Source organism: Nomascus leucogenys, chromosome 13, assembly GCF_006542625.1.
Source record: "Nomascus leucogenys isolate Asia chromosome 13, Asia_NLE_v1, whole genome shotgun sequence".
NCBI lineage: Eukaryota > Metazoa > Chordata > Mammalia > Primates > Hylobatidae > Nomascus > Nomascus leucogenys.
In genome coordinates this window covers 36,929,961-36,957,769 of record NC_044393.1, presented here as the reverse complement: position 1 = coordinate 36,957,769, position 27,809 = coordinate 36,929,961, and the positions used below count along the sequence as shown (strand labels likewise).

Genomic DNA, 27,809 nt, shown 5'->3' with positions numbered 1-27,809 from the left:
CGGAGCCTGGATTCAGATGCGGAGCCAGGCTGTCTCACACCCGCCCCGCTTAACCATCCTGCCAAGTGCCCTTTCCCACCCTCTGGCACTTAAACCCTCCCTTTTAAAAAGGCCAGAACAAGAACAAGGCCCCTTATTTAAGGTAGCTACAGTAAGGTTTATTCCCGCATCTGATACAGAGAAAAGTAACAGTGGGGAAGTTGGTGTATGTAGACCAGCGTGTCTTGGGCAGGGTCCGAGGGCTGTAGCCACAGCCTCCTGTTCCTGAGCCCATCGTACCCAGGCTCAGCCCAGCACAGGCTACCGACCCTTCCTGGGCTCTCTTCACGCCATCGCACTGGACAGAGGTGTCTGAAACCTTGCCATGGCCAGTGGCCTGAGAAAAAGGAGGTGCGGCAGATCTAAGCCGGCAGTCCCAGGAGGCAACCCGCAGCGGCACTGCGCCGTCCGGTCCGCAGTCCGCAGATCCCAGGCGCTTGCTGCTCTCTGGCGGCCAAAGCCGGGATCCCGAAGACCCGAGACTCACGCCTTCAACGCACCGCGCGCCCAAGGGCACCAGCGAGTGACCGAGAGACTCGGGGGAGAGGGCGGGAGGAAGAGGGACGCCGCTGAGGGCCAAGGGGGACGGGGTCCGGGAGAGGAGCGGGAAGGAACGCAAAGGGCACCGCGAGGGGAGAGGGCGGGCTTGGGCACCTGCGGAGAGGCGTGGGTGGCTGCTGCGGGACCCGAGCGCGCGCCAGCGCCGCAGCCCTCCTGGACCCCGACACAATCGCTTGTCCTGAGCGAAGGGTCCCTTCTCCCCTGGAGTGTGGCACCCCTCTCTCGGCCCGGGTCGCCCCCTCCTCCTTCCTGGCGCTGCCCCTCCTCGGTCCCGCCCCCCGCGCCGAGTTGGGAGCGCCGCAGTGGCCGCTGCCTGCACCGCCTGGCCCGGGAGCCGCCGCTTTGCCCGCTTGCCGGGCACGCTCAGAGCGCCGCGCGCGTAGCCGGCCCCGGCTCTTCGGTGCTACTCCACGGCCGGCCTCGGGGAGCCCGGCCGCCGCCCGGGCCAGGCGGCTCAGCTCTCGGACAGCCGCGCTCCGCGTCACAGGAACTTGGGCAGGACTCCGACCGGACCCGTGCGCGGAGCTGCATCTGGAGCCCCGCGGCTATGCCCTGTGCTCCCCTCCCTGCCGGCCGCTCGTTCTGTGCCCCGGCCCGGCCACCGACGGCCGCGCGTTGAGATGACTTTCCGCGATCTCCTGAGCGTCAGTTTCGAGGGACCCCGCCCGGACAGCAGTGCAGGGGGCTCCAGCGCGGGCGGCGGCGGGGGCAGCGCGGGCGGCGCGGCCCCCTCGGAGGGCCCGGCGGTGGGCGGCGTGCCGGGGGGCGCAGGCGGCGGTGGCGGCGTGGTGGGCGCAGGCAGCGGAGAGGACAACCGGAGCTCCGCTGGGGAGCCGGGGAGCGCGGGCGCGGGCGGCGACGTGAATGGCACGGCGGCCGTCGGGGGACTGGTGGTGAGCGCGCAGGGCGTGGGCGTGGGCGTCTTCCTGGCAGCCTTCATCCTTATGGCCGTGGCAGGTAACCTGCTTGTCATCCTCTCAGTGGCCTGCAACCGCCACCTGCAGACTGTTACCAACTATTTCATCGTGAACCTGGCCGTGGCCGACCTGCTGCTGAGCGCCACCGTACTGCCCTTCTCGGCTACCATGGAGGTTCTGGGCTTCTGGGCCTTTGGCCGGGCCTTCTGCGACGTGTGGGCCGCCGTGGACGTGCTGTGCTGCACGGCCTCCATCCTCAGCCTCTGCACCATCTCCGTGGACCGGTACGTGGGCGTGCGCCACTCACTGAAGTACCCAGCTATCATGACCGAACGCAAGGCGGCCGCCATCCTGGCGCTGCTCTGGGTCGTAGCCCTGGTGGTGTCCGTAGGGCCCCTGCTGGGCTGGAAGGAGCCCGTGCCCCCTGACGAGCGCTTCTGCGGTATCACCGAGGAGGCGGGCTACGCTGTCTTCTCCTCCGTGTGCTCCTTCTACCTGCCCATGGCGGTCATCGTGGTCATGTACTGCCGCGTGTACGTGGTCGCGCGCAGCACCACGCGCAGCCTCGAGGCAGGCGTCAAGCGCGAGCGAGGCAAGGCCTCCGAGGTGGTGCTGCGCATCCACTGTCGCGGCGCGGCCACGGGCGCCGACGGGGCGCACGGCATGCGCAGCGCCAAGGGCCACACCTTCCGCAGCTCGCTCTCCGTGCGCCTGCTCAAGTTCTCCCGTGAGAAGAAAGCGGCCAAGACGCTGGCCATCGTCGTGGGTGTCTTCGTGCTCTGCTGGTTCCCTTTCTTCTTTGTCCTGCCGCTCGGTGAGTGACCCCTCTCCCACCGGCCCCTCCTGTTCTCCCTGAGCCTATGGCGGTGCCCTCCTGGCACCCAGACTTGGGCGACCCTCACCTGAACCTAGAAGGTTGACTTAGCAAGTCCTGAGTCTCCTAAGAGGCAGGTGTGCATGCACCATTTTGTGGAGTGCCAAGGAGAGGTTCTTCATCCTCGCCAGGTTTGTTTCACAGGCTTCTAACTTTTCTGTCCTTCCCTTCTCTTCCAAGCCTTGGGCTTGTGCTGCTGGCCCCTCTAAAAATAAAACGTCTGTGAAAACCTGGGCGGGCATCTGCCCATATGTGGTCGGCGGTGTATGTGTCCCCCTACAGATCCCCCTCCCGGAAGGTGGGCGCACAGAGTGGGTGGGCCTACATGTGTTCATTCATGGGCAGCAAGCCCTGGCCAGTCAGCAGGTACATCAGCAGATGCCAGAAGCCACCCGCTTTTCCCCAGCACTCATTCAGTTTGGAAGCTGGCCCCATTTTGAGACCCTCCCCAGCTGGTGTTTCTGAGTGCCCTGGGTTCTCATTTCTGAAATCCCCTCTTGGAAAGGAAGGAGGCTGTGTGGTGATGAGAAGCACAGGGATAGGGATAAATTATCAAACGGAAAGTTCATATTGTTAATCACTATTTCTTGAGCTTACTGAGTCCTTGAGCTCTTCTGGGGAACTTTCCTGCTTCTTTCACAAGCTGCCCTGCAGTCCTGGGAGGTAGGCAGCTGTTTTCAGAGGCCGCCTCCTACCCCTTGAGGCCTCTCTTGGAAGCCCTGGGTCTGGGACTGGAGGCTGGACCAGTGCAAGGAATAGAGGGGGACAGCATCTCTGGGGAGTCAGATCCACCCATGGCTGCAACCTCCGCAGGCCCAAGCCGGGCCTTCTCTGCCTTTCCCAGGCCTGGACCCTTCCACACTGCCAGGCTGAGTCAGGAAAGAGACAATGGCCTCCTTCCTGTGCCCCCCGAAAGCCCTCTCCACACTGCAGCCACAGTGAACTTTATATATTATAAATTAGATGTGTCACTCTCCTATTAAAAGCCCTCAATGCTTTCCCACTGTCCTGAGAACAAAATCCAAACTCTCTATCTTCACCTATGAGAGGGTGACCTTCAAATATATTATTGTCCAAACCAAAATAGAACACTATGAATATTTACACTGGGACCACCGGCTGGAACTGGGACATGTGGTCCCCCTTCCTACAATGGAGATCTCAAATGAGAGCCGTCTCCCTCTCTGCCCTCCCCCTCTGTGCCCTCACGGTCTTGCCGCTTCCCTCTACTCTGGGCTCCTCCCCTCTGACCCTTTCCGGTTTCTTGCCGGAGCCCATGCCTGTCCTCAGGCCTTTGCACTTGCTGTTCTCTCTGACTTCACTGTCCCTCCCAGTCCCTCCTGGCCAACTCTATCCTTTAGGTCTTGGCTTAAATGTTCCCTCTTCAGAGGGACCTTCTCGGACCCATGACCCTCAGTCATGTCCTTGTTTTCTCCCTTGAAGCACAAGGTTCGCTTCCTTCACTAGATCATTGGTTGTAATTACATCTGTGTGCTGCTTGGTTTGTTTCTGGGACTGGCCCAGAAGCTGTGTGAGGGCAGGGATGTGTCACCTGGGTCATCACTGAGTCCACGGCACTCAGCATGGGCCTGGTATGTGGGGAGCAAAAGCGAGCACTGCAGTGAGGACCACAGGTTCTGGCGCCAATCCCAGCTCTGCCTCTCTCCTGCTAGCTGTGTAACCATGGGCAAATCCCTTAACCCCTCTCTGCTGGCTTTTTTATCTATAAAATAGAGATGGAGTGATGGTAATCATGCCTATCTATAGGGCCATCATGGAACTGTAGCTTTTGTAGTGGATACTCAATATAGGGTAAGGAATGAATAAGTAACTCTTGAAAATCATCCAGCCAAAGGTTGTTGCAGAGATGGGGCAAGCAACGGACCCTAAGCGACACACTAGGAGAGGGAGGCAAGTAAGCAGGGAGGAGAAAGTTGGTGCCTGCCCCTTTAGACACCCAAGCCCATCCCCCAGGCCCATCGCCCCAGCCCCTGCTCCAGCCTTGCCCAGCTGTGCTGGGCTCCTGGGTACCCTCATTCAACCCCTGCCCCTTGGTTCACACTGGGTCCCTGTAGGGAACGCCCAACCTGTGTAGAATGCCAGCTCCCTGTTTTATTTCTCCTTTTAACTTCCTTTAAAATTTTAGTTTAATGCACAAATAAGGAGAAAACAATAAAAAAAAAACACCCACATACCTGTAATCACCTATACTGAACAGATGTTAACATTTTGCCATATTTGCCTTAGACCCCTTCCTCTCTCTTTTCAAATAAATAGAACAAGCCATAACTAGATCCCCTCCTCCTGTCCCTTCCTCTTTCTCTCCCTGCCTCGCCAGAGATAAATCTGGAGTTTATCACTCTTATACAGATTTTTATACTCTTACTACAAACATCTGTATCCATAATAATATATTGTTTTGTTTGTCTTTGAGATTTATATGAATGGCACCATGCCATGCATATCACCATTCTTCAATTTGCCATTTCATCCAACATTATGTGGCTGAGATTTATCCATGCTGGGCCATTTTCACAGCAGTACATTTGAGAGTATTACACAGTGCGTTGATCCTGCTGAATGTTAGGTTTTTCTAACTCTTCCTTGTTCCAATCAACACTGCAAAAGGCCACTGCTTTCTTTGAGGTCCACATCACATGACTCCCTCTTCCAGGAAGTCATCCCTTAATTTCCATGACCTTTGCTCCTTGCTGGCACGCACAGCTCTTTCTCAATCCTTACATTTCTGCTGCGCCTCACATGTGGCGTAGGGAACTGGGGGGTGGAGGAGGCCCTAAATCCTCCTTCCTAATGGTCTGTGCTGCACCAGGTTTCTCAGGGCACCTTTCCGAGTGCTTCAGAGCAGAGCCCAGGGACACTGGTGGAGCTGAATTGAGTTGAATCTGGCAATGATGAGCAAACAGGACAGAGGCCAAACAAGGAAACAAAATATTCTGATCTGCCCCAGTATGGCTTGGAGGGCAGAAGCAGCAGAGAGGGAGGGCAGAGCCCATTTGGAGCAGGAGGGGTCCGGAGGCTGTGCAGGAAGGAGAGGGGGCCAGGAGGTCCTGACACCCCCAGCATAAGGCGCAGGCCTGGGAAGAGGGAGATACCTTTGAAGGAACAGGGAACACTGAGCAGCAACTGTTGGGGGGAATGTGGACCCCCGGGGCTGGTATATGTTGGTATGGAGGTACCAGGTATGTGGTAGGGGATAGAGAACATTGGAAACTTGGATGCAGGGATCAAAGATGGGGATGGTTGCAGGAGCATGGGGTGCAGTCTCCCAGAAAGAGGAGGAGAGAGAAAAGAGGATCTCAGGACAGAGCTTTGGGGAGCATTGACGTTGAAAGACCCAAAGGAGGCAGAAAAAGAGGCAGCCAGGAGGAGCAGGATGGCTGTTGAGGTGGCACCTGCCTCCTCCCAGGTCCTGGTCACCACACCAGCTGTGACGAGCACCAGAGACGGAGAGATTGAGAAACAATGTATATGCCAGCAAGGAATGGGCCCACATAGGCCCTGGAAGTAAAGGCACCCAGTAGGGCCACAGCAGACCTGGGGTGCCCTCACTCACACTTCCGCACACAAAGCCAGGTGGTAGCAGCAGCCACAGTGGCCTGGAGGGCATCAAGAGCCTCAGGGAAGGGCCCGGAGTCCCAGAGGAACATTGGCACTGTGAGCCATGGGCTGTCACCTGTAAACCTGGAATGCTGTGATCAGGCCAGAGAGGCAGCACCACAAGCGGGCTGTCCTGAACTGTGGGGGCATCTAAGGACCCAAGTCACTGGCTGGGAGAGACTGGGACACAGATGTGGGCACCTAAAATCCAGAGAATCCCAGAGGTAGCTGGAGATCATCCCCTACACTTCCAGCTGCCCCACTTTCCCTGTGAGGAACAACTGCAGAGCATGTCCCCAAGGCAGGCAGAGGGTCAACAAGCACATTAGACCTCAAGTGCCCCGATGCTGCGATTTCAGGAGGCAAGTCCGGGGAGGGCAGCACCAGCTCCTCTGGGACCCCCAGGAAGCTGCTGGTGCCAGAGGTACGGAGGTGTGTGTAGAACGCCCCTTGCTGAGAGAGAGGGGAGGGCACCCTCCTGCCCACATTCCATGGTGATGCCCAATTGAGCTGCCTGCTCCGTGCATAGTGACCCAGGACAGTCCTGTTCCCTGCCTGTGACCGGTGGGATAGCTAGTAGTGCTCCCCTTTCAGTCACAGATGCTCTACTTTGGAGATAGAACGTAGTGACACCAATCCCTGGGGCCTGTGGAGGAGGTGCTCTTGGCAGCCCCGCCCATGCCAGGTACAATCCCCTACCCTCACCGCAGCAAGCTGGTGCAGGGCTGGGTGCCATGGAAAATCACAGGGAATTGTCTAAATCTGCCCTCCTCATCAGGATCCTTCAGCCGGATGCCCGAGGAGCCCAGACTTGTAGAGTGAGTGTGGGAGGGGCCGCAGTGAGAGCCTGCTGCCTGCGGACTTCCAGAGAGGACCCAGAGAGAGGGGGCGTGGCTGGGGCGGGGCTGCGTCGTTGGGACAGGTGGGTAGGTTGGAAAAGTCCCTGATAAAAGTCTCTGCAGCCTCTGCGCCGAGAAGCTTCGTGCAAGAATCCCCTGACCCTAGAGGTCTAGGCCAATTGTTTGGTGTAGAATGCAGATCATCCTCCCTGCGGGTGTGAGGGGTACTGGAGGGGCTGGGGAAACCCTGCCCCAGGCAAGCATCCATCTGCAGAAAAGCTTCCTCCTCTCCCAGGAGCCTCCAGAGGCCGTGTCCCTCCTGTGTGTTTTCATGGCGGCAGCATCTCACTGCGTTTGGCTTTGGGCTGCCTGGCAATTGTCCCCCAGCCATGCCCAGAGGTGGACTGTCTGCCGAGACCTACATACACACACACACACACACACACACACCAGCCCTACCCCTGTCATTCCTAGTGACCACTCACAGACCCCAGGCTTTCAATCCCAGCTCTCTCTTGTTGGGCAGATCACCGAGCATCACTGACCTCCACCCTCCAAATGCCATCCACTCAAAGCAGCCCAGAGACTCAGAGCCCAGGGCCGCCCTCAAATCCACCTCAAGGCGTACAAGCTGGGCAGAGGCTCTGATATCAGAAGTCCCAGGACAGCCCAGCCAATGTCCCACTCCAGCCATCTGTGAGCCACACCTGAGCCTCTCTCCTATCTTGTCAGTCTGTGCTCTGTGATAGTGCCTGTGTCCCTGACCACCCCCAGACTTAGATGTCCCATGTGCTTCTGAAACACTCTGCATGTACTTTTATCACAATGCACTGGAATTGTCAATATTCAGATATGTATCATGAAGTGTGAGGGCAAAGGGAACTACACACACGTAGGTACAGGAGTAGCGTATTGCTGGGTTGCTCTGTGGTTCGGGAGACCTAAAATGTGTAGCCTATGAGAAGAGGGGTCAAGAGATGAGGCCAGATGCCATCTACAGGAGAATGGATAAATAAACCATGTATCCATAGACTGGACCACCGTACAAAGAAAAATAGCAAACTACTGATGTGCACATGGATGAATTTCATGCATGTTACACTGGGCAAGATAAGCCAGGTCTGAAACTAAAAGTGTACACACCGTATGATTCTATGTAGATGAAGTTCAAAAACAGGGGAAACTTATCAATGGTGATAAAATCCAGGATAGTGGTTACCCATCTGTGTGTGTGCAGTGAGTGTACTAACTGGAAGAGAATGCTAGAAAACTTTCTGAAGGGCTGGGACAGTTCCATACCTTGACGTGGGTAGTGATGACATTGGTGCATGCATATGCAGAGCCATCAGGCTGTGTGCTTCAGATACACACGCTTTCTAAATTTGACTGTCTACATGTTATGCCTTCGTTACAGCGAGAGAGAAGGCAGGAGGAGGCAGGAGGGAAGCTGTGAGCCCTGCTTAGTAATTGGTGTCCAGGCTGGAAGGCATACTTTGGTGGCCCCTTGTGGAGAGTGGATTATGCATATGTCTGAGAGTCGGCCAGGTGCTAAAGGACTCATCTCCACAGGCTGCCTGAGGTTGTGCAGGGGTCTGTGGATGAAGGAGAGAGGCGAGGGATGCTTTGCGGTAGGTCTTCAGTAATGGCATCATTGTCTCCCGACCCAAAAGCCTGAAGAAAGGGCTGGCATTACATCTCCTATCTGTGCTTTTGTGGCACCTGGCACATAATAGGTGCTCAGTAAATGTGTGCAGAAGGAAATGGTAGAACCCATGTTCTATTCCCATCCTGCCACGCCAAGGGTCTGGGTGGCAAAGCACAGCCCTCCATGTATTTATTATTTTAACTTTCTTTTATTGTGGCAAGAGCGTATAGCATGAGATCTACCCTCTTAACACACTTTTAAGTGTGAATATCGTATCATTAACTACAGCACACTGTTGCACATGAGACCCCTAGAACTCATCTATCTTGCCAAACTGAAACTTTATGCCCATTGATTAGCAATTCCCAATTTCCTAGCACCCTTTCTCCCTGGAAACCACCATCCCACTCTTTGAGTCTATGCATTTGAGTATTTTAGAGACCCCCATATAAGTGGAATCATGCAGTATTTCTCCTTCTGTGACTGGCTTATTTCACTTAGCATAACAGCCCTCTATTTAAAGTCAACTCTCCTTACCTGTTGTGGGTTGGGGGTGAGTCCCCATTTTTGTGGCCTAAAAAAAAATCTTTAACAGAACAGTTAATATTTATTGAGTGATTACTATGAATAAGCAATGAGCTAGGGTTGGGTTTTTTTCATGTTTTTAACATGGAAAGTTTCAAACACATACATTGGTAGAGAGAACCCTGTTAGTATAATGAACCCCTGTATACCTGTAACCCAGCTTCACCCCAAAGCTAACCTAGATTCTTTCCATCCTCACCCACTTTCCCATCACTGTAGATTATTTTGGATTTCTTTTTGTTTGTTTTTTGAGATGGAGTCTCTCTGTCTCCCAGTCTGGAGTGCAGTGGCGCAATCTCAGCTTACTGCAACCTCCACCTCCTGGGTTCAAGTGATTCTCGTGCCTCAACCTCCCAAGTAGCTGGGATTATAGGCGTGCACCACCATGCCCAGCTAATTTTTGTATTTTTAGTAGAGATGGGGTTTCACCATGTTGGTCAGGCTGATATCAAACTCCTGACCTCAGGTGATTCACCCGCCTCAGCCTCCCAAAGTGCTGGGATTACAGGCGTGAGCTACCGCACCTGGCCACTGTAGAGTATTTTGAAGAACATCCAGATACAGTATCCCTTCATCTGCAAATCCTTAATATATAGTTCTAGAAGATAATAACTGTAAAAGAAAAGGCCCACAATCCATCATAACACATAAAATAATTTAATATCATCAAATATCTACTTAGTGTTGAAATGTTGCTGGCTGCCCCGTAAATTTTTGGTTGGTTTGTTTGAAGTAGAATCCACAGAAGGAGCACACATTACATATGGTCGATTTGCCTATTAGGTTTCTTTACTCAGTAAGCCTCCACTGCTTTTTTTTCTTTCCATTTATTTAGTGAAGAAACCAGATTGTCCCCAGGTGTATCCTACAGTTTGGAGTTTGCATCTCCACAGTGCCATCTAACATGTCCCTCTGTTCTCTGTACTTCCTGGGTGCAGGTTTGGCCTGGCAAGAATTCTTCTCTTTTGTGGTGTCAAGATTGACCAGAATTCATGTGCTGTCAGCCTGCTCTGTCCATTACAAAGTGACCCATCAGCCTTTCACCTGCTGGTTTTAGCAGCCATTGACCATGGCCTGGACCCATTATATCACTGGGGCTTGAAGTGGGGATATTCTAATCCTATCATTCCTTCTTCATTTATTCACTAGCACTCTAAAATGATTTCACCACTAGCTGTTTGGTTTAAATAGAATCTGTACAGCAAAGGCAGGGAAGATATTCAATATTCCTCTTTATTTATCAGAGGAAGAGTCAGTTCTCTAGCATTCTTTCCAGACGTGACCACTGAGGCTGTTTTAGTACCATGGTAATGTCATTATTTTTAGACATCCTTGCTGTTCCAACACATCACAGACATCATTGTTTTGGGCTTGGCCAGTGGGTACTCCTTCCACTTGGCTTCTGAGATCTTTGGCAGAACCTGGAGCATCTTGAGCTCTTCTCTGCTTTCTGGTCTGATAAGATGCTTCAGGCTCAGCTTGCATTTTTTCTGCCCTAGACCTGGAATTAGCCATTTCTCTAAAGAGCCCTAGTCTCTTTCAATGGAAGATGACTGTCTGAGCTGTTCATTGATACTGAGTTGGTCACTGATTCAATGGACAGATCTAGGAAGTACATTTTATTTCCGGTAGAAGAAAAACACAACACTGATGGGGACTTCTGTCCTTGGACATATATATTCCTCCTCCCCATCCCCTGAAGATCTTGTCCTCTGCCCAGCTCCTGCTGATATGTTTGTCCCAAACATCTAACGAACTCTTGATCACCCTGCTCCATTCATTAAAGATCTGGGCATCGGAATCATACGGTTTTTTCCCCACTCCCACCCCTACCCTGGTCATCGATGTGACTCCACTGTACTGAGGCTGACCCATGATGACACTCTGGCCTTGAGACTACAATGACCTTCCCCTCCTCCCCTCCTCCAAGGCTTATGCCCTGGTCCATGTGCCCATTTTAATCTCCCTCCCCCAGAATCCTCAGTGAAGCTCTTCCTCCTGAGTCCATCTACTCCTCTCCTCCCTGCTTGGCTCCCATTACACCTGCTCGTCAACCCCAGCCTTGACCAAGCCTTCACCTCCCTGCCCTCACCTTGTCTCCCAGTTGATTACACATCCCTTCCTTAGTCAGCTAGTCCCAGAAGATGATCTGTCGCTTCATCCTCTCTTGCCATCTTTGATTCCCTCACTTCCTCCTACTTCTGTGAGCCCCAGATCCTGAATTAGACCATTCCTCCCTATGATGTCCTGGTAAATGTTTCACAATTGGCTCGGGGATGGAGGCTGATTTATAGCGTCTGCCTATTTTCATGGTGTAAATATTCCAAAGAGAGCTCACAGCATTTCTGAAATTGTAGCAAGCTAGTGCAAACCAGGGTCTAGCTGAGCACTTGCTGTAGAAAAGTCACACTTTCCATAGTCAGGCTGCTGCCTCGAAGCAGCCCTCAGGGTCTCCCCATAAGTCCTGCAGATCCTCTGTGAGCTCTGACTCTCTCTCAGCCCTTTTTCCTTTCTAAGGAGCCTTACTCTTTCAGTTACTCCTCAACCCTCTTTGTCTCCTACCTCTCTTCGGTCCACACATACAGCACGTCGACATGTCCAGAGCTTTCTTAAAGATTCTGCCTCAATCCCGTGGACCCTTTTGTCCTCAGCCTTCCCCCACTTAGCGCTGTAGTCTTTCCTCCCTTTCACCTACTTGTAAGCATATTCTTTGCTACTTACCCTCTTAACTCTTTTTTCTAAAGACTAGTAGCTGCTTTATTTTATTTGTTTTTTATTTTTTGAGACAAGGTCTTGCTCTGTCACCTAGGTTGGAGTGCAGTGGCATGATCTCCGCTCACTGCAACCTCCGCCTCCCAGGTTCAAGTGATTCTCCTACCTCAGCCTCCCAAGTAGCTGGGACTACAGGCACCCACCACCATGCCCGGCTAATTTTTTTTATTTTTAGTAGAGACGGGGTTTCACCATGTTGGCCAGAATGTTCACCAGGTGACATTCACAGGTCTGGACGTCTCGGGGGCATTATTCCATCTACCACACTTCCACGCCCCAGCCACACTGTCCTCCTCTCCTAGGCCCACCTTTCTGCTTCTCCCCTCGAGCCTGCCACTTCTCCCAAATTCTTCATCTTGGCAAATGGCATCTCTGTCTGTCCTCTGGAGTCCAAGCTAGGAACCTGAGCATCAGCCTCAGTTCCTCCTCACACCCCACTCAGACACTCCAACCTCCCAAACATCCCTCAGTCTGTTCTGTTTTCTCATTCCCACTCTCCCACCTTATTTAACTAATTAATCACAAACACATGTATCCTATGTGCCAGGTGCTGTTCAAATCATTTTATCCCCCTAACAGTCCTATGAGGTAGATGCTATTAGCAGCCCCATTTACAGAGGAGAAAACTGAGGCACCAGAGAGCTTGAGTAATATGACCAAAGTCCCCCCAGTTTATAAGTGTCAGAGCCAGCATTGGAACCCAACTACTTTGGTCCCAGAGTCCATGTTATTTCTTGCCTGGGTCAGAGGTCGGGCTGGGGCCAGGGTTAAGGGCCATAGTTGGAAGCCATGTTTTCAGCTTTCCATCCCACCCAAGCCCTCAGCCCCTACACACATCCCCCAGGCTTACTTCTATGTCTTGGATACTGGCCAAGAGGGGATCTTGAGGACTGCCATGGGACATGGCCCCTTCCCACATGGCCAGATCCTCTCCCAGACCCTGGCAGACCCCCAAAGTCCCTGAGGAAGTCTCTGAGTCCCTAAGACCATCTCTGCCCCCGCCTAAGCCCATCTCTGCCCCCGCCTAAGCCCAGGCCTGCCGTGCACCCCCCAGCCCCGCCAGGCACCCTGAGCACGCTGGAGGGTAGGACTTCCCTCACTTTGCAAGTGGTCACCTAGGAGAACAGGGTCTTGAGTCTCTGAAAGCCAGTGTGGAGCCCAGTGGGCAAAGCCCAGGCGGCTCAGTGCTGGAACTCCCGGACAGCACGGCCACTGCCTGGGAACCTTCTCTCCCCTGGTATTAGTGCTGCTCCGCTCACACCCAGGAGCCATTTGTCAGTGTGGCCCCAGAGCCGAGAGGCTCATGCTTGGATCAGGGTCCAGCCTGGCCATGGGGCAGAACTGCAGCCTTGGTCACTCAGAGCTTGGGGTGTGGTCATTCCAAGACCACAAATCAGGAAATAAGTGAGTTAAGAAGTGACAACAAAGAGGAGAAAGAAGGGGGAAGAAGAGGGAATGTGGGAAGAGAGAAGGGAGAAGAGGAGGGAAAAAAAAGAGTCAAAGAGAAATGGGTGGGGCCCGGTGGGGGCCTAGAGGAGGCAAGAGGATGCGGGACAGGCCTATGGCTCATCTCTCTAACTTAGGCTCCACCAGGCAGCCTCCGTTGCTCTAGGAGCTGCCCTCCCTTCACCTGCCCCTCAGCTACAGAAGGGAGTCGGGGGCCAGCCCCAGGTAGTTCAAGGATCCTGAAGCAAACACGAGGGCACAGGACTTCTGACCTACACCTGGTGCATCTCAAGTGAGAGGACCCTGTCAGTTACCTCTCACCACAGAAAATCGGTGATGCAAGGAATGTGAGAGACTTGGCTTGGTACAGCAGGCCCCACAGTGCCCTCGACTCACCCCTTCGAGTCTTCACAATCCATCTGAGATCTGGACCATATCCAGGTCACCTTTTCCTGACAGGCTTCCATGATTGTGTCCCCTTCAAAATGGCCTTATCTCTTACCACTCTCCTCCTCCCCTTCTCCACTTTGGCAGCCCTAACTTCCCAGGTGTCTCCAACTTGTCAGGCACCCTGCTGCCTCAGGGCCTTTGCACATGCTCTTCCCTCTGCCTGGAATTTTCTTTCCTCAAATACATGCATGGCTCACTCCCTCACAGGGTCTTCAGGTCTTAGCTCAAGTGTACTGTATTAGAGAGGCTTGCTGACCCTTTATAATGTAGCAAAGAGGCCTGTGAGGGGCAGAGCTCCCAGCCTCTCCTGGGAAGACTGCTACTGAGCTCCAAGGTTAGGGCCGTTGCATGAGCAGCTGAGCAGACTGAGGGAGAGGAAGGGAGTCTGGGGCTGGGAATTGCTTCTCTCCTAGCCCTGCTGGCAGGGTGGGAGGAGACTGAATATCTAGAAGGATGGGGTATTTTTACTCCTCTGTATCTCTGTGGCCAGGGGAATGGCTTACTATGGATAGAAAAGTCCCAGTGAGGAGAGGATAGGAAGATGGGGGAGGCTGGGGTGCAGCCTGATATTTCATGGTCGTCTACAAGTTATGAGCAAGGCTGGCTGTGAATTCTGACAATCTGCCAAGAACAAGTTCCTTCTGGTGATGCCAAAAGAGTGCTATTAATCACACAGTCCGCCCCTTGACTTCAGCGCCGTCTGTCCTCAGCAAGGCTTGGCCAGTCAGTTGCTCGGCTCCAGCCATGTCCCTCCCTGCCTTAGCAGCGTCTCAGCAGCTCCTGCAGGCCTGGCCATTCCTGTTCCTTAGGAAAACGGACTGGCTTATGATAATCTTGGCTGTAAACAAACCCCCTGCTTCAGTTTCCCCAACAATATGTGGGCCCAGCTGGCCCAGCCAACACGCCAGAGGCTTAAACATAGGAGAGGCCCCACCTCTTCTGACCAGAGGATGCCCAGCCCCCCAAATGTTAGGTTAGACTCCTGACATGGGCACCCCAACACAGGGAATGGGGAAGGCAGGCTGGAGCAGCCCAGCCAGCTGGATGGCGACTCACCACATGGGAGAACAAGAACAAGAAAGAGAGAGGAGCGGGCGGGAGTTCTGTTTTTGGCCGTCTCCTCCCTGCGTCCTTACTGGGTCTCCTCAGAGGTGGGTTCATGCAGCCACGCTCACCCCCCACCCCACTGCAAGCCTCCTGTTGAACGGGGAGAAATGAACACAAACGTGCACACTCAGGCCCCACCTTTCCCAGCAGGGGGCAGAAGAGTGATGATGGCCACTAAGGGCTAATCCCTGGTCCCAAGGTTTTGGGGACCAGGAAAAGCACTTGAAGATGTGTCCATGCACTGACAAAGAATGTCTTGGGTCGGGTTCTCTAGAAGCAGAGTTTGAGATGGGGGTTCTTCTTGAAGGATTTTTTTTTTTCTAACAGATCTCATGGTGCTAGGTGATCTGTTCTCTTGTTGAGACAGGGCCTCAAAAAAAAGGCAGGTACATGCAGCCACCATGCAAGTGGCTGCATGTACCCACCTCTGTTGCCCAGACTGGAGTGCAGTGGTGCAATCATAGCTTATTGTAGCCTCAACCTCCCACGTTCAAGTGATCCTCCCACCTCAGTCTCCCAAGTACCTGGGGCTACAGGTGTGCACCACCACACCTGGCTAATTTTTATATTTTTTATAGAGATGGAGTTTTACCATGTTACCCAGGCTAGTCTGGAACTCCTGGGCTCAAGAAATTCATCTACCTCGGCCTCCCAAAGTGCTGGGATTTATATGCATGAGCCACTATACCCAGCCTGGATGATTTTTTTAAAAATAAATATTTTATTTTATTTTTTAGAGTCAGGGTTTCCCTAAATTGCCCAGGCTGGGTTTGAACTCCTGGGCTTAAGCAGTCCTCTCACCTCAGCCTCCCAAGTAGCTAGGACGGCAGACATGCACCACTGTGCCCAGTTGGAATTTTCTGAAAGAGGAATTTCAGGAGACACCTGTGAGGGAGGGCGGGAAGCCAGAGGGGAAGAGCTAAAGCCAGGGTGTGGTTGAGGCAAAGCTTGGCCTTAGCCCAACCCCCCAGGGATCCCTGAGGCAAGAAAGGCAGAATTAGACTGTGCTGAGGCAAGGGTGCCGGCCTTCTCTATCACCACATCAGTCTGTCATTGGCTGCAGGTTGTCCCCTTGGGAAGCAGGTGTCATGGACCCAGTTGAAGCAGCTCCCATTGACTGAGGGCAGTTGTCCAGAGAAGGGGCAACAGCCAGCCTCTAACTGCCAACACAGCACCTGGGGGCCCCTGGGCAGGGCACCGACATCATCTGACTTCAAGCCTGAAAGGGACTTTGTGAGCAAAGACTTGAAGGAGGTGAAAGAGATGGCCAAGCAGCTCTCTAGGGTTCCTCCCAGGAGTTTGGGGTCATTCTGATACTCTCTCCAGCTAGCAAGCCCCACCCCAGCCCTTCTGAGCAGTCTGGATGGATGGACGTGGAGCTGAACCTGATGTGGCATGCCCTGCAAGGCGCCCTTGAGGACATACAGGCCAGCAAATGCCACACGGCCTGGTGTAAGCAGAATGAAGCATGCTCCGAGCACGCACACTCCAGAAGCCACTATCACTCTCTCACACCCCAGCGGAGCAGGCAATCGCAGGAACACCCTTGGAGAAGGTTCTAGGCTGAGTCAAGGCTGAGCTCCAGGGGAAATGCCCCCTGTGGAGGGAGGAGGAGGACTAGCCTCCTCGCCAGACCAGCCTTGTGAAAACCCAGAGGCTGCCGAGCACAGTGGCGCATGCCTGTAATCCCAGCATTTTAGGAGGCCGAGGCGGGTGGATCACCTGAGGTCGATCACCTGAGGTCAGGAGTTTAAGACCAACCTGGCCAACATGGCGAAGCCCCATCTCTACTAAAAATACAAAACATTAGCCAGGCGTGGTGGTGGATGACTGTATTCCCAGCTACTTGGGAGGCTAAGGCAGGAGAATTGCTTGAACGTGGGAGGTGGAGGTTGCAGTGAGCCGGGATCATGCCATTGCACTCCAGCCTGGGCAAGAGAGCGATACTGTGTCTCAAAAAAAAAAAAAAAAAAAGAAAAAAAGAAAAAGAAAACCCAGAGGTGGGATGGGCTCACTGCTGGTGGGGCAGCTGCCAGGAAGAACAAACAGAGTGGCTGTGCCTCCTGACCCCAGTGCCCCTGGAAGCCCAAGGGGAGTTCTGTTTCTCTGTTTAAGTGATGTCAGGAGAGGACCGGGAGCTTTAGGACTAGACCAACTCAGATGCATGTCCTGACCCTAAGGGCTACTGGCTCTCTGGGTAACTAGAATCATTCTGCAAAGCGGGATGCCATGAGGATTCATTAAGACCTATATACAAGGCTCAGCATGGTGCCTAGAAGGTACTGAACACTCGGAAAGCATCAGCTCCCTTTTCCTTCCTCTGCACATTAGAGGCCACCTATTCAAGTGCCATTTACTTGTTCATTTCAGAGTCCCTGCTTCGTTCAAGTCAGGCACTTGTGCTAGAGGCTGGGATAAAAAGAAAAACATACTGGACAGTGCAAAAACATGCCTTTTAGAAAATTTCTCAGGCCAGACACGGTGTCTTACTCCTGGAATCCCAGCACTTTGGGAGGCTGAGGCAGGGGGATTATTCGAGGCCAGGGGTTCAAGACCAGCCTAGGAAACATAGTAAGACCCTGTCTTTACAAAAAATAATAATAATAATAATAACAATTAGCCAGGTGTAGTGGCACATGCCTGTAGTCCCAGCTAATTGGGAGGCTGAGGCAAAAGGCTCACTGGAGCCTAGGAGTTCGGTGAGCCATGATTGCACCACTGCACTCCAACCTGGGTGACAACAAGACCCAGTCTCTGAAAACTGAAAGAAAAGAAAAGAAAGGGAAAAGAAAGCAAGGAAAGAAAGAAAGAATCCCATCTCTGCCTTCAAGAAACCAAGAGTAACATAGAGTAGATGAAGTAATAGCAAATTGTATGAACCTATAGTTGCACGGGAAAGGACGGCTGAGCCAGACTGGGTGGGGAGACACCTGACCTGGGGCTTCAGGGACTCGGGGAGGAGGCTCCTGGGAGCAGCAAGTCCTGGCAGAGAGGCAGAAGGAGCCCAGCTGTGTGGGAGGATCTGCTTGGGGCTTAACATGGCTGAATTTGGAGGAAGGCAGGACAAAGACCACACTGGCCCTAGAAACGTTGTGTTTCCTTGTGAGCAGCACCATGTTTCGATTGATTCCTCTGAGCCACAGGAAGCCATTGACAGTTTTCAGAAGCGAAAGGACAGAAACCAACTTTTAAGGAAAAGTCTCCCAGCAGCTGTGTGCAGAGTGGAGAGGATATGGGTTGAGGCCAGGGGCTGTGAAGCCAGGGGTTGTCAGGGGCTGCTGCCGCCACCTAAGCAAAATGAAATGACAGAGCAAACCAAGGCTTAAAGAACATGGTGAAGTACGGGGGGCCTGCTAAAAAGGACATCTACCGCACAGGACGTGGTGACCAGTTGGATGTGTAGGATACAGAGGAGGGATTCATTCAGCAAACTCAGCAAGTGTTATGCACCTGCTGTGTGCTTGATATGCCTGTGAGGTCTTCTTGGCAATGGGAATGCAGCACCAAGCAAAACAGACCCCGGCCCCACCCCAGGGATGTTCACTGCAGGGAGATAGACGATAGACAAATGAACTGTGACTCAAATAAGACAGAAGGTGACAAGTACCATGAGGCACAACAGAGCAAGCTGAGCCAGGCAGGGAGCACAGGGTTGGGGGATATTGCAATTGTAAATACAAAGTCAGTGTGATCTCATCACAAAGGTGAGGGTGTGAGCCACATGGATATTGGAGGAAGAAAATTCTGGGGAAAAAGTGCAAAGGTCCAAGGTGAGTGTGCATCTGGCATGTCCAAAAAGCAACAGGGAAAGCAGTGTGGCTGGAACAGAGTAGGCGAGGGAAGGAGAGGAGAGGAGAGATTTGGGGGGACATGTTGAGCTGTGTAGGTCATAGGCCCTTGCTAGGAGGAGGCAGAGGAGCTGTTGGAGGGTTCTGAGCAGAGGAGTGACGTGACCAGTCTTTTCAGTCTTTCTAGCTGCCAGGTTGAGAAAAGATTCAGGGGGCAGGGGCACAAGCAGTGAGGGGGCTGCTGGATTCATCAAGGCAACTGATGATGGTGTCTCAGACAGGGTGGGAGGGCACACTGAGGGTGGGTGGTTGAGTTCTAACCTCATCTCCTTCCTCTCTGCCCTCAATCACTGCATTCTCTCCACACCAACCTCGTCATCGTTCTGCAAACATACCGGGGCCACCTCAGGGCCTTTGCACTTGCCGTTTCCTCTGCTGGAATGTTCCTCCCCAGATCTCCACACATCTCATTCACTCACTTCATTCAGCTCCTTACTCAAATGTCACATTCTCATCAGGACTTTCCTGGCCACCTTATCCAGAATTTATACCACCACCCCTAGCCACATATCACAGGCACACTCGCCTCCTATCTTCCTTCCTGCTTCATTTTTTTCAACCTTTACTCTTTGATACCTTTACATTTTCCTTGTTTATCCTGTTTATTTCCTGTCTTCCCCAGTGAAATGTAAGCTTCATGAGGACAGGATAAGTGTGAGATCCACTAGACTCCCAAGGGGAGATGTCCAGGAGGCAGCTGGATCAATGAGTCTGGAATTAAGGAGAGAGGTCTGAGCTGTAAAGTCAATATTTAACACCATGAGCCTGGATGACATTGACAGGAGAATGCAAAGACAGGAAACTGCAAGACTAAATGAGGCGCTCCTACATTTTAGCAGTGAGGATGTGAGGAAGGAGCAGCAAGGAAACTGACAAGGAGTAGGAAAAACCAAGAGACTGTCATCCGGGAAGCCACAGATGAGATGAGCGGCACCCAGGAGGATGAGGGCAGTGTCTGCAGGTTGAGGGCCTGGGAGGGGTGGAACATGTGGGGCAAAGCAGCAGAGCAGAGTGAGGTCAGGTGGGGACGAGGAGACTGTAGGTGAGGGCTGGAGAGGTGGAGAGAACAAGGTGGTAGCCAGGGAGCCAGCCAGCAGAGAGGCAGCAGCTGTAACCAAGGCAGGCTCGTGGGTGGCTTAAGGATCGAGGGCTCCACCATACAAGTAGGGACGCTAACCTTGGGTGGGAGGAGAGATCCCTTCCTTACCAAAGAAGAGGAGAGGTGAGGAAGGCTGGGCGAGTGCCTAGTTTCTGTGGCCTCTGCTTTCCCTGTGAAACAGGAGGTAAGATCAACTGCTCCGGAGAAGAAGGGGCAGGCTGCAAGGCTTGGAGAGAGGAGTAAAGATTTGGTGTAGGAAAGGCTACACTGTAGGCAACTATATGTTTCCTCTCTGTTTCACCTTTTAAGGCTAAGCTTCCCACACTGTGCTTGGCACATAGTAGGGGCCTCATACATTCTTGGACTCTTCTCTTTGTATCACACCTTGCAACTCATCCACTACCAACTCCTTTAGGCTGCCAAATCCCCCCAACTTTGCACCACCTCCTTAATGCCACCTTGATCAACACTCCCATCATTGTCTACCTGAGATGCAGTAAAGAGCCGGTACAGGAAAAGGGAGAGAGTTGGCAGAGGACGGGAGCCTAAATCACTGGAAATATGGGACATAGAGCTGAGGTCGGAGACCCCAAGAGTGTTCAGGGAGCGATTAAATTGCTCTAGAGTCAGGATCTGGCTGGATGAGTCTCCCTACATCCAGAAGGATGAGGAGGTGGGTTGGTGGAAAAGAGAACAGTTGAGGTGCTGGTGAGTAGGAGTCTCAGCTAAGCAGAGAAGGAGGAATCCAAGGAGCTGGCAGGAGGTCAAAGTACAGATAAGGAAGAGAGAGAAAAGACAGGAAGTTGCACTGAGTGGCTAATGGATTTTAAGTGAAGAAATGAAATGCTCAGGCTTATATTTTAAAAGGATCCCCAGCTGTGCATAGAGAGCAAGCTTCGGAGTGGGGGGCGGGCACAAGGCAGGAGCAGGAAGGCCGCTTAGAAAGGCACTGCAGGGGCCAGGAGTGGTGGCTCACACCTGCAATCCCAGCACTTTGGGAGGCCGAGGCAGGCGGATCACCCAAGGTCAGGAGTTCGAGACCAGCCTGGCCAACATGGGGAAACCCCCATGTCGAAAAAAAAGAAAGAGAAGAAAAGAGAGAGAGAGGAAGGAAGGAAGGAAGGAAGGAAGGAAGGAAGGAAGGAAGGGAAAGGAAGGAAGGAAAGAAAGGCACTGCAGGTAGACAACGATGGTAGCCTGGACCAAGGTACATGAAGGTGATACAAAGAAAGTCGAGGGGACTTAGGGGCCAACAGGAGTTGGTGATGGGTGAGCTGCAAGGTGCAATACACAGAAAAGAGTCCAAGAATGTATCAGGTACCTACTAGATGCCAAGTGGTAGTGGGAGCTTAGCCTTTAAAGGTGAAATAGACAGGAAATTGATCATTACCTATAGTGCTCTAGGCACTTAAAAGGGAGTGTGATGTGCTGCTGGTGGGAGGGGAGTAAAATAGCTCGGCTGGGTCAGGAGCGGGTGGTGTAAGAGAGACTTTCAGAAGGAGGTGCCACTGGAGCTGGCACTACCAGATATAGAGGAAGGGCATTCCAGGATAATCATGTGCAAGAGCCCAGAGGCAAGACTGGGGAGCCCCTTGTGGCCAGAGTGCAAAGTGAGTCAGCATGGCCACTTGGCTGTTGCACATGAAGAGGACTGCAGAGAGACATTGGAGCCACAAAAGAACAACGCCCGTGAGCCAAGTGCCCATGCTCAGGGGTCTTAGGGCAGTTCCCCATTTCACACTCATGGTATGCCATGGAGAAGGAAATGCCCAGTTGTCTTTCTGACTTCCAGAGATGCCCGCATGAGGCTGTGGGCCCATAAGAGAATGCTGAGGGGTGCAGCCAAGAGAGTGGGCAAGTGCAGGGAGGTGTAGGTGGTGGATTGGAGCACTGTGGGCAGAGGCGGGTGTGAAATTCAGACCTGCATCTGTGAGCGGAACAGGAGAAGTCTCTTGAGAGCCGCTGCCTGTGGAATCTGGAGCCCAATGCACAGATTGTTTGTATTTCCAGGCAACATGTCTGCATGCAGTGGGCAGAGAACACGTAAAACAAAGTTGTGGCAGATGCCACTGGTTCCCCACCCATCTCCCCCAGAGCTTTAGTGCATGAGGGCCAAATTCTGTTGAAGCACCTGCCTGCATTTCTTTGCCCAGGGACTTTCTCTGCACACTCATGTGGCAGAAAGGAAGTGTGGAAAATTAACACCCAGAAGGAGCAGCCCAAACAATGACTGATGGAAATGGGCGTATAAATACCTCACCTCCCTCACTCTACTGGTGTGAGAACACTGAGGTTTGTGCTCTTCATAGCCACCCAGAGCTCCCCCATTGCCCATAGTGATCAATAACTTGATAACACACTTTATTGGCTTCCTTCTCTTCCCTCATTCTTTTTCCCACTGCACTCAAGCTGTTTCATTTACCTCCCAAATTAAAAGCTTGTATTTCCATTCTTGTCAATCTGCTATGGGAGAGCCCAAAGTAAGACTAAACCTCAACAGGATACAGTGGGAAAACCTTGGGGCTGAAAGGCTGAGTTTGTACTACAGCTCCTTCTCGTGTAAGGAATTCCCAGCTCACAGCAGGTTGGTTGAGCATAAATTACCATATTAATGTTTACAACATGACCTGGCCATACTACAGTATACCATGTTGCCCACCAGTCTGAATAAAAACCATGCAATAACAATGCCCTTTGGCCAGCTTCAGGCTCACCACTGAAAAGCATAGTCCACTGATTTGTCATCCTGGGCTAAATATAAAAGAATTGTAGCCTGAGTCAGAAGGCTATTTTCAGCACTCTGTCTTAGTTCACAGCCATTCAGCGATGCTGTTCTTGAGGGCCACTTTCCTAGAGGCTGAGGTCAACACTAGTGGCCCCCCACATTCCAGGGACGGCCCAATCCCTCTCCCAGGGAAAATAATCTCCTTCACACATCCTGACTAATGCGCCAGTGGCCCCTAAACCCACTAGGTCTCAGCTGCTGTTTCTGGCCATTCTCCAGAGCTAGAAACTGAGTCCCTTCCCAGATCTGAGGTCTCTTCACTCAAAAGCCACAGAAATGGAGGTAATAGATACTAATAGGCCAGGCATGGTGGCTCACACCTGTAATCCCAACACTTTGGGAGGCTGAGGCAGGCGGATCACTTGAAGTCAGTAGTTCAAGACCAGCCTGGCCAACATGGCAAAACACCACTACAAATACAAAAATTAGCCGGGTATGATGGTGCACCCCTGTAGCCCCAGCTACTCAGGAGGCAGGGGGATCGCTTGAGCCCAGGAGGTGGAGGTTGTAGTGAGCCAAGAGCATGCCACTGAAGTCCAGCCTGGGTGATGGCAGAGAAACCCTGTCTCAAAAAAAAAAAAAAAAAAAAAGTAATAGGTACCAATACTTTTTAAGAGCCTGCTAAGTGCTGGGACCTAAAATATATGAATCTTCACAAAATGCCTTCTAGAAAAAATAATATTAAAAGGAAAGTAAGACTTAGATGGGCCAGGCACGGTGGCTCACGCTTGTAATCCCAGCACTTTGGGAGGCTGAGGCAGGTGGATTATGAGGTCAGGAGTTGGAGACCAGCCTGACCAACATGGTGAAACCCCGTCTCTACTAAAAATACAAAAATTAGCTGGGCATGGTGGCGCGTGCCTGTAATCCCAGCTACTCAGGAGGCTGAGGCAGGAGAATTGCTTGAACCCAGGAGGTAGAGGTTGCAGTGAGCCGAGATCGCACCACTGCACTCCAGCCTGGGCGACAGAGCGAGACTCCATCTATAAAATTAAAAAAAATAAAAAAAATAAAAAATAAAAAACTTAGATGGCCACATAACTTGCTTAGGGCCATATGACCAAGGTTTGAGAAGCCTGTGCCATATGATGCTATGGGACCCTCCTCTTCCCCTGCGGTGTCTCTTAGCACCAGAAACTGTCCCTGTATGGTGGGAGGAGGGGTGATAAGCAAAGCTGATATTCCCCAGGTCAAAGAGAGGGGAATGGTGCCTCTGCCTCCTCAGTAGGGATCCCTGCTCTTTTTTCTCTGAAGGCAAGAGGAAGACAGAGAAGGTCCCATAATTTGTCAAGGACCCCCCCACCCCTGGCCTGCTTGGTCTCACAGGCACCTGCAGCCTCTATCCAGGATGGAACACCCCTGGCCCCCTGCTCTCTTGCCCCTACTGCTGCTGAGGGTGAGTGAGGATGAAAGAGTGGCCTCTGCTGCCTGGATTGTGCCTTTGCATTTGGTCATGTGCCTTTCTGGAAAAATGACCTTTTCTGGGTCCATGGTAGGGATGCGAGGGGAGATATTTGTGGAAAGGAGGGTCTTCCTGGCACAGCTCAGATCCTAGTGCCCCTGCCCCATCCTGCCTGGCACTTTCCTTTTTCAAAACCATCCCAGAAGCCTTTCCTGACCACTTCCACTGGAACAGCCCCATTGCCCTGCATCTCAACAGCCCATGAGCAGTGTGTTTATGGAGGCTTAATTCCAGGCTCTATCTCTCCCCTGCTTAAAAATATTCACGGCCCCTAAGCATCCACAAAATAAAAGCTGAACTTCACAGCATGTAAGCCCCTTCACTATTTGTCCCAAATGAGATTTTCTGAGTTTATCCTATAGGATATTCCAAGGACCCAAACTTGGTATTTTCTTGCCCACCTGTCCTTTCCACCTGTAATACCCTCTGCCCTGCCTCAACCTGGCTGACCCCCCTAAGCTGTCTCTGAGCCTGTGGCTGCCACCCTACATGCACACACAGCTGCAGTGGGGAGCTACAGTGGAGGTTATGTCCTGTTAAACCTGTCATAAATTGAAAATATCATAGGTCAAAATGCATTTAATACATATAACCTACCGAACATCATAGCTTACCCTGGTCTACCTTAAACATGCTCAGAACACTTACATTCACTACAGTTGGGTAAAATCATCTGGCACAAGGCCTATTTTATAATAAAGTGTTGCATATCTCATGTAATTTATTAACTACTATATTGAAAGTGAAAAACAGGATGGTTGTTTGGGTACTTGAAGTATGGTTTCTACTGAACGCATATCACTTTTGCACCATTGTAAAGTCAAAAAATTAAGTCGAACCATCAAAAGTCAGGGACTGTCTACACTGAGCACCACCATCATCACCCCACCTCCATCTCAAAGATATTTATTCACATTCTAGCTAGGAAATAAGGGCCATGTGTAATGCCTCCTCGTGTGGGTGAGCCCAGCACAGCACCTGGCAGGGAGCAAACCTTGGCCAACATTTAATTCGAGCGTTCTTACCCCTTTTTGTTACAGACTACTTAGACACCTGCGGGAGCGTATGGGTCCCTTCTCAGAGTCACGCTTTCAAAAGCATAAAACAAAATACAAAAGTTTACAAATGAAACTGATTTTATTGGAAAAGCCATCAAAATATTTTTACAGGAAATGCGTGACTTGCTAATGAATGTGCTTCTGCATTAAGGTATTACATAACAAGATCTAGTTCAATTGTTCTAGGACCATTTGTTGAAAAGACAAATGAAAAGACTACCCTTTCTCTATTGAATTATCTTTGTACCTTTATCAAAAATAAATTGACTCTGTGGGTCTAAAAAAAAAACAAGATCTAGTGGTGCATTCTAATGACTGTCATTTCCCAAAAGTGAGGAGCATAGAGAATATTTCAAAACATCTGCAACAACTGAAAGTGATAGGAAAGTATCTGTGGGGACTGCTAATATTCGTTTGAATCATATTATCAATTAAAGAAAAAAGCTTTTAAAAAATTAACATTAGTTTTATTTCGAAGCCTTATTGAGGACTATAGACTAAGCCCTGTAGCCCAGCCCTTCAGAGAGGTTATATCAGACTGCTCCAGCACAGTATTTTAATCTACTGTTTATATATAGGTAGCGGGGGTTCCATATGTACAAAATTATATTGAACTTGCTCAGCAATTCTATTAAAGCAGAATTATATTGAGTTTTGAGTGTAAGAGTATATCTGTTCATAGCAGCATAATTACTAACCTGGTCAGACGTTATCTTCTGTGTAGGAAGAGGCAAGGACTAGGGTCATTTATCATTTCAGGAAAATAGTGACTCAGACAAGAAATGTGGCAGGGAGGCGGGGGCATATGTTCTATCCTATTTTATCTTCAAAGCATCTTTCCAGAGAGCCGTAGTTTGTCACAGAGTCGGGGACTTTGTGAAATGATGCTGGCACGCAGAAATGAGCAAACATGGCTATGTTTGCTACTTTGTCTCATAATACGAAACTGCCAATATTGCACCGGTTTTGAGCTACAAAAACAGCAATTGCACGTGGTTTTGTCTAACTCTACTCTGGTTTGTTGCCTACATTCATTGAAGGTAATCCTCAATATCAGGTAGCGGTGAGTGAAAACAATTATTATTTTTCTCTATCCAAGTTCATGGACCTCCTGATTTATAGCACGGATCCCTTGAGAACTCCTAGTCAATGACTCAGCCGAGGCTACTGAAGGGTCTCCCCTTTGCGCCCAGAGCCGCCTGGCCTCTCCCTCCCCAAGCAGCTAACCAGTATCGGTCTCTGCTCCCTACAGGCTCCTTGTTCCCGCAGCTGAAGCCATCGGAGGGCGTCTTCAAGGTCATCTTCTGGCTCGGCTACTTCAACAGCTGCGTGAACCCGCTCATCTACCCCTGTTCCAGCCGCGAGTTCAAGCGCGCCTTCCTCCGTCTCCTGCGCTGCCAGTGCCGTCGTCGCCGGCGCCGCCGCCCCCTCTGGCGTGTCTACGGCCACCACTGGCGGGCCTCCACCAGCGGCCTGCGCCAGGATTGCTGCCCGAGCTCGGGCGACGCGCCCCCTGGAGCGCCGCTGGCCCTCACCGCGCTCCCCGACCCCGACCCCGAAGCCCCAGGCACTCCCGAGATGCAGGCTCCGGTCGCCAGCCGTCGAAAGCCACCCAGCGCCTTCCGCGAGTGGAGGCTGCTGGGGCCGTTCCGGAGACCCACCACCCAGCTGCGCGCCAAAGTCTCCAGCCTGTCGCACAAGATCCGCGCCGGGGGCGCGCAGCGCGCAGAGGCAGCGTGCGCCCAGCGCTCAGAGGTGGAGGCCGTGTCCCTAGGCGTCCCACACGAGGTGGCCGAGGGCGCCACCTGCCACGCCTACGAATTGGCCGACTACAGCAACCTACGGGAGACTGATATTTAAGGACCCCAGAGCTAGGCCGCGGAGTGTGCTGGGCTTGGGGGTAAGGGGGACTAGAGAGGGAGGCTGGCGTTGTTCTAAGAGCCCCCGTGCAAATCGGAGACCCGGAAACTGATCAGGGCAGCTGCTCTGTGCCCTGAGAAACTGGGCAGAGCTTGAGGCTGGAGCCCTTGAAAGGTGAAAAGTAATGGGGCCCCCTGCTGGACTCAGGTGCCCAGAACTCTTCTCCTAGAAGGGAGAGGCTGCGGGCTCCGTGGGGCCTTTTGCTCCCAATCCCTGTTTGAGAAACACTGCCCCATCCTCCATGCCCTGAACCCTGAGTAGATAGCCGCAAGCATGGCCAGGAAGGCCTGCCCCTCCTTTTCTGGGAAATAGGCACAGAAGCTTTGGCCGGCTACCCCAGTGCCTCCCTTAGGGAAAAAGTCAGTGGGACCAGGGCTCCTCAATGGACAAATTTCTCCTTCTTACTGCCGACTGGAGGAACCCAATGGACCTACCACCACCCACAAGCTTTGGTGGCAGATTGTATAGCCGTCATACAAGCCTGCTGTATTTATCCATGGGCCCACTGTCCGCCACCCAGGCTCCTCCGTGCACACCCCATCACCTGGCCCCTAACCCTTATTACTTCCTCTCAAGGGCCTTACTGTTTACACTCTGTACATAGCTCATCGTGCCTGTGCCCCTCACTTCTTGCTGGGATTCCAAGCCACCAATTGGAGAGCTTTATTTGTCATTTTGAGACATATTTATTGGTAAGAGTACTTCTATTTTGTCCAAACTGTGCAAACTGCCCCTCTTTAGCCCATAACCCATTAAAAAAAAAAAAACTACTTTTTCCCCTAAA

The 27,809-nt window shown here is 52.1% G+C and overlaps 1 protein-coding gene across 1 annotated transcript; it reads left to right on the top strand.

Moving 5' to 3' along the window:
* The first annotated feature begins 436 nt into the window (after nucleotides 1-436).
* Nucleotides 437-27,809, top strand: ADRA1D (adrenoceptor alpha 1D). The gene is made up of 2 exons (XM_030825778.1): nucleotides 437-2,331; nucleotides 26,358-27,809. The coding sequence occupies exons 1-2, from the start codon at nucleotides 1,221-1,223 to the stop codon at nucleotides 26,963-26,965; spliced, it is 1,719 nt and encodes a 572-aa protein (XP_030681638.1). The 5' UTR covers nucleotides 437-1,220; the 3' UTR covers nucleotides 26,966-27,809.

Excerpts from the sequence above, each read along its gene's own strand:
- ADRA1D (XM_030825778.1), top strand. The coding sequence starts at position 1,221 with ATGACTTTCCGCGATCTCCTGAGCGTCAGTTTCGAGGGACCCCGCCCG. Across the intron at positions 2,332-26,357 it reads CTTCTTTGTCCTGCCGCTCG|GCTCCTTGTTCCCGCAGCTG; the intron begins GTGAGTGACCCC and ends TGCTCCCTACAG.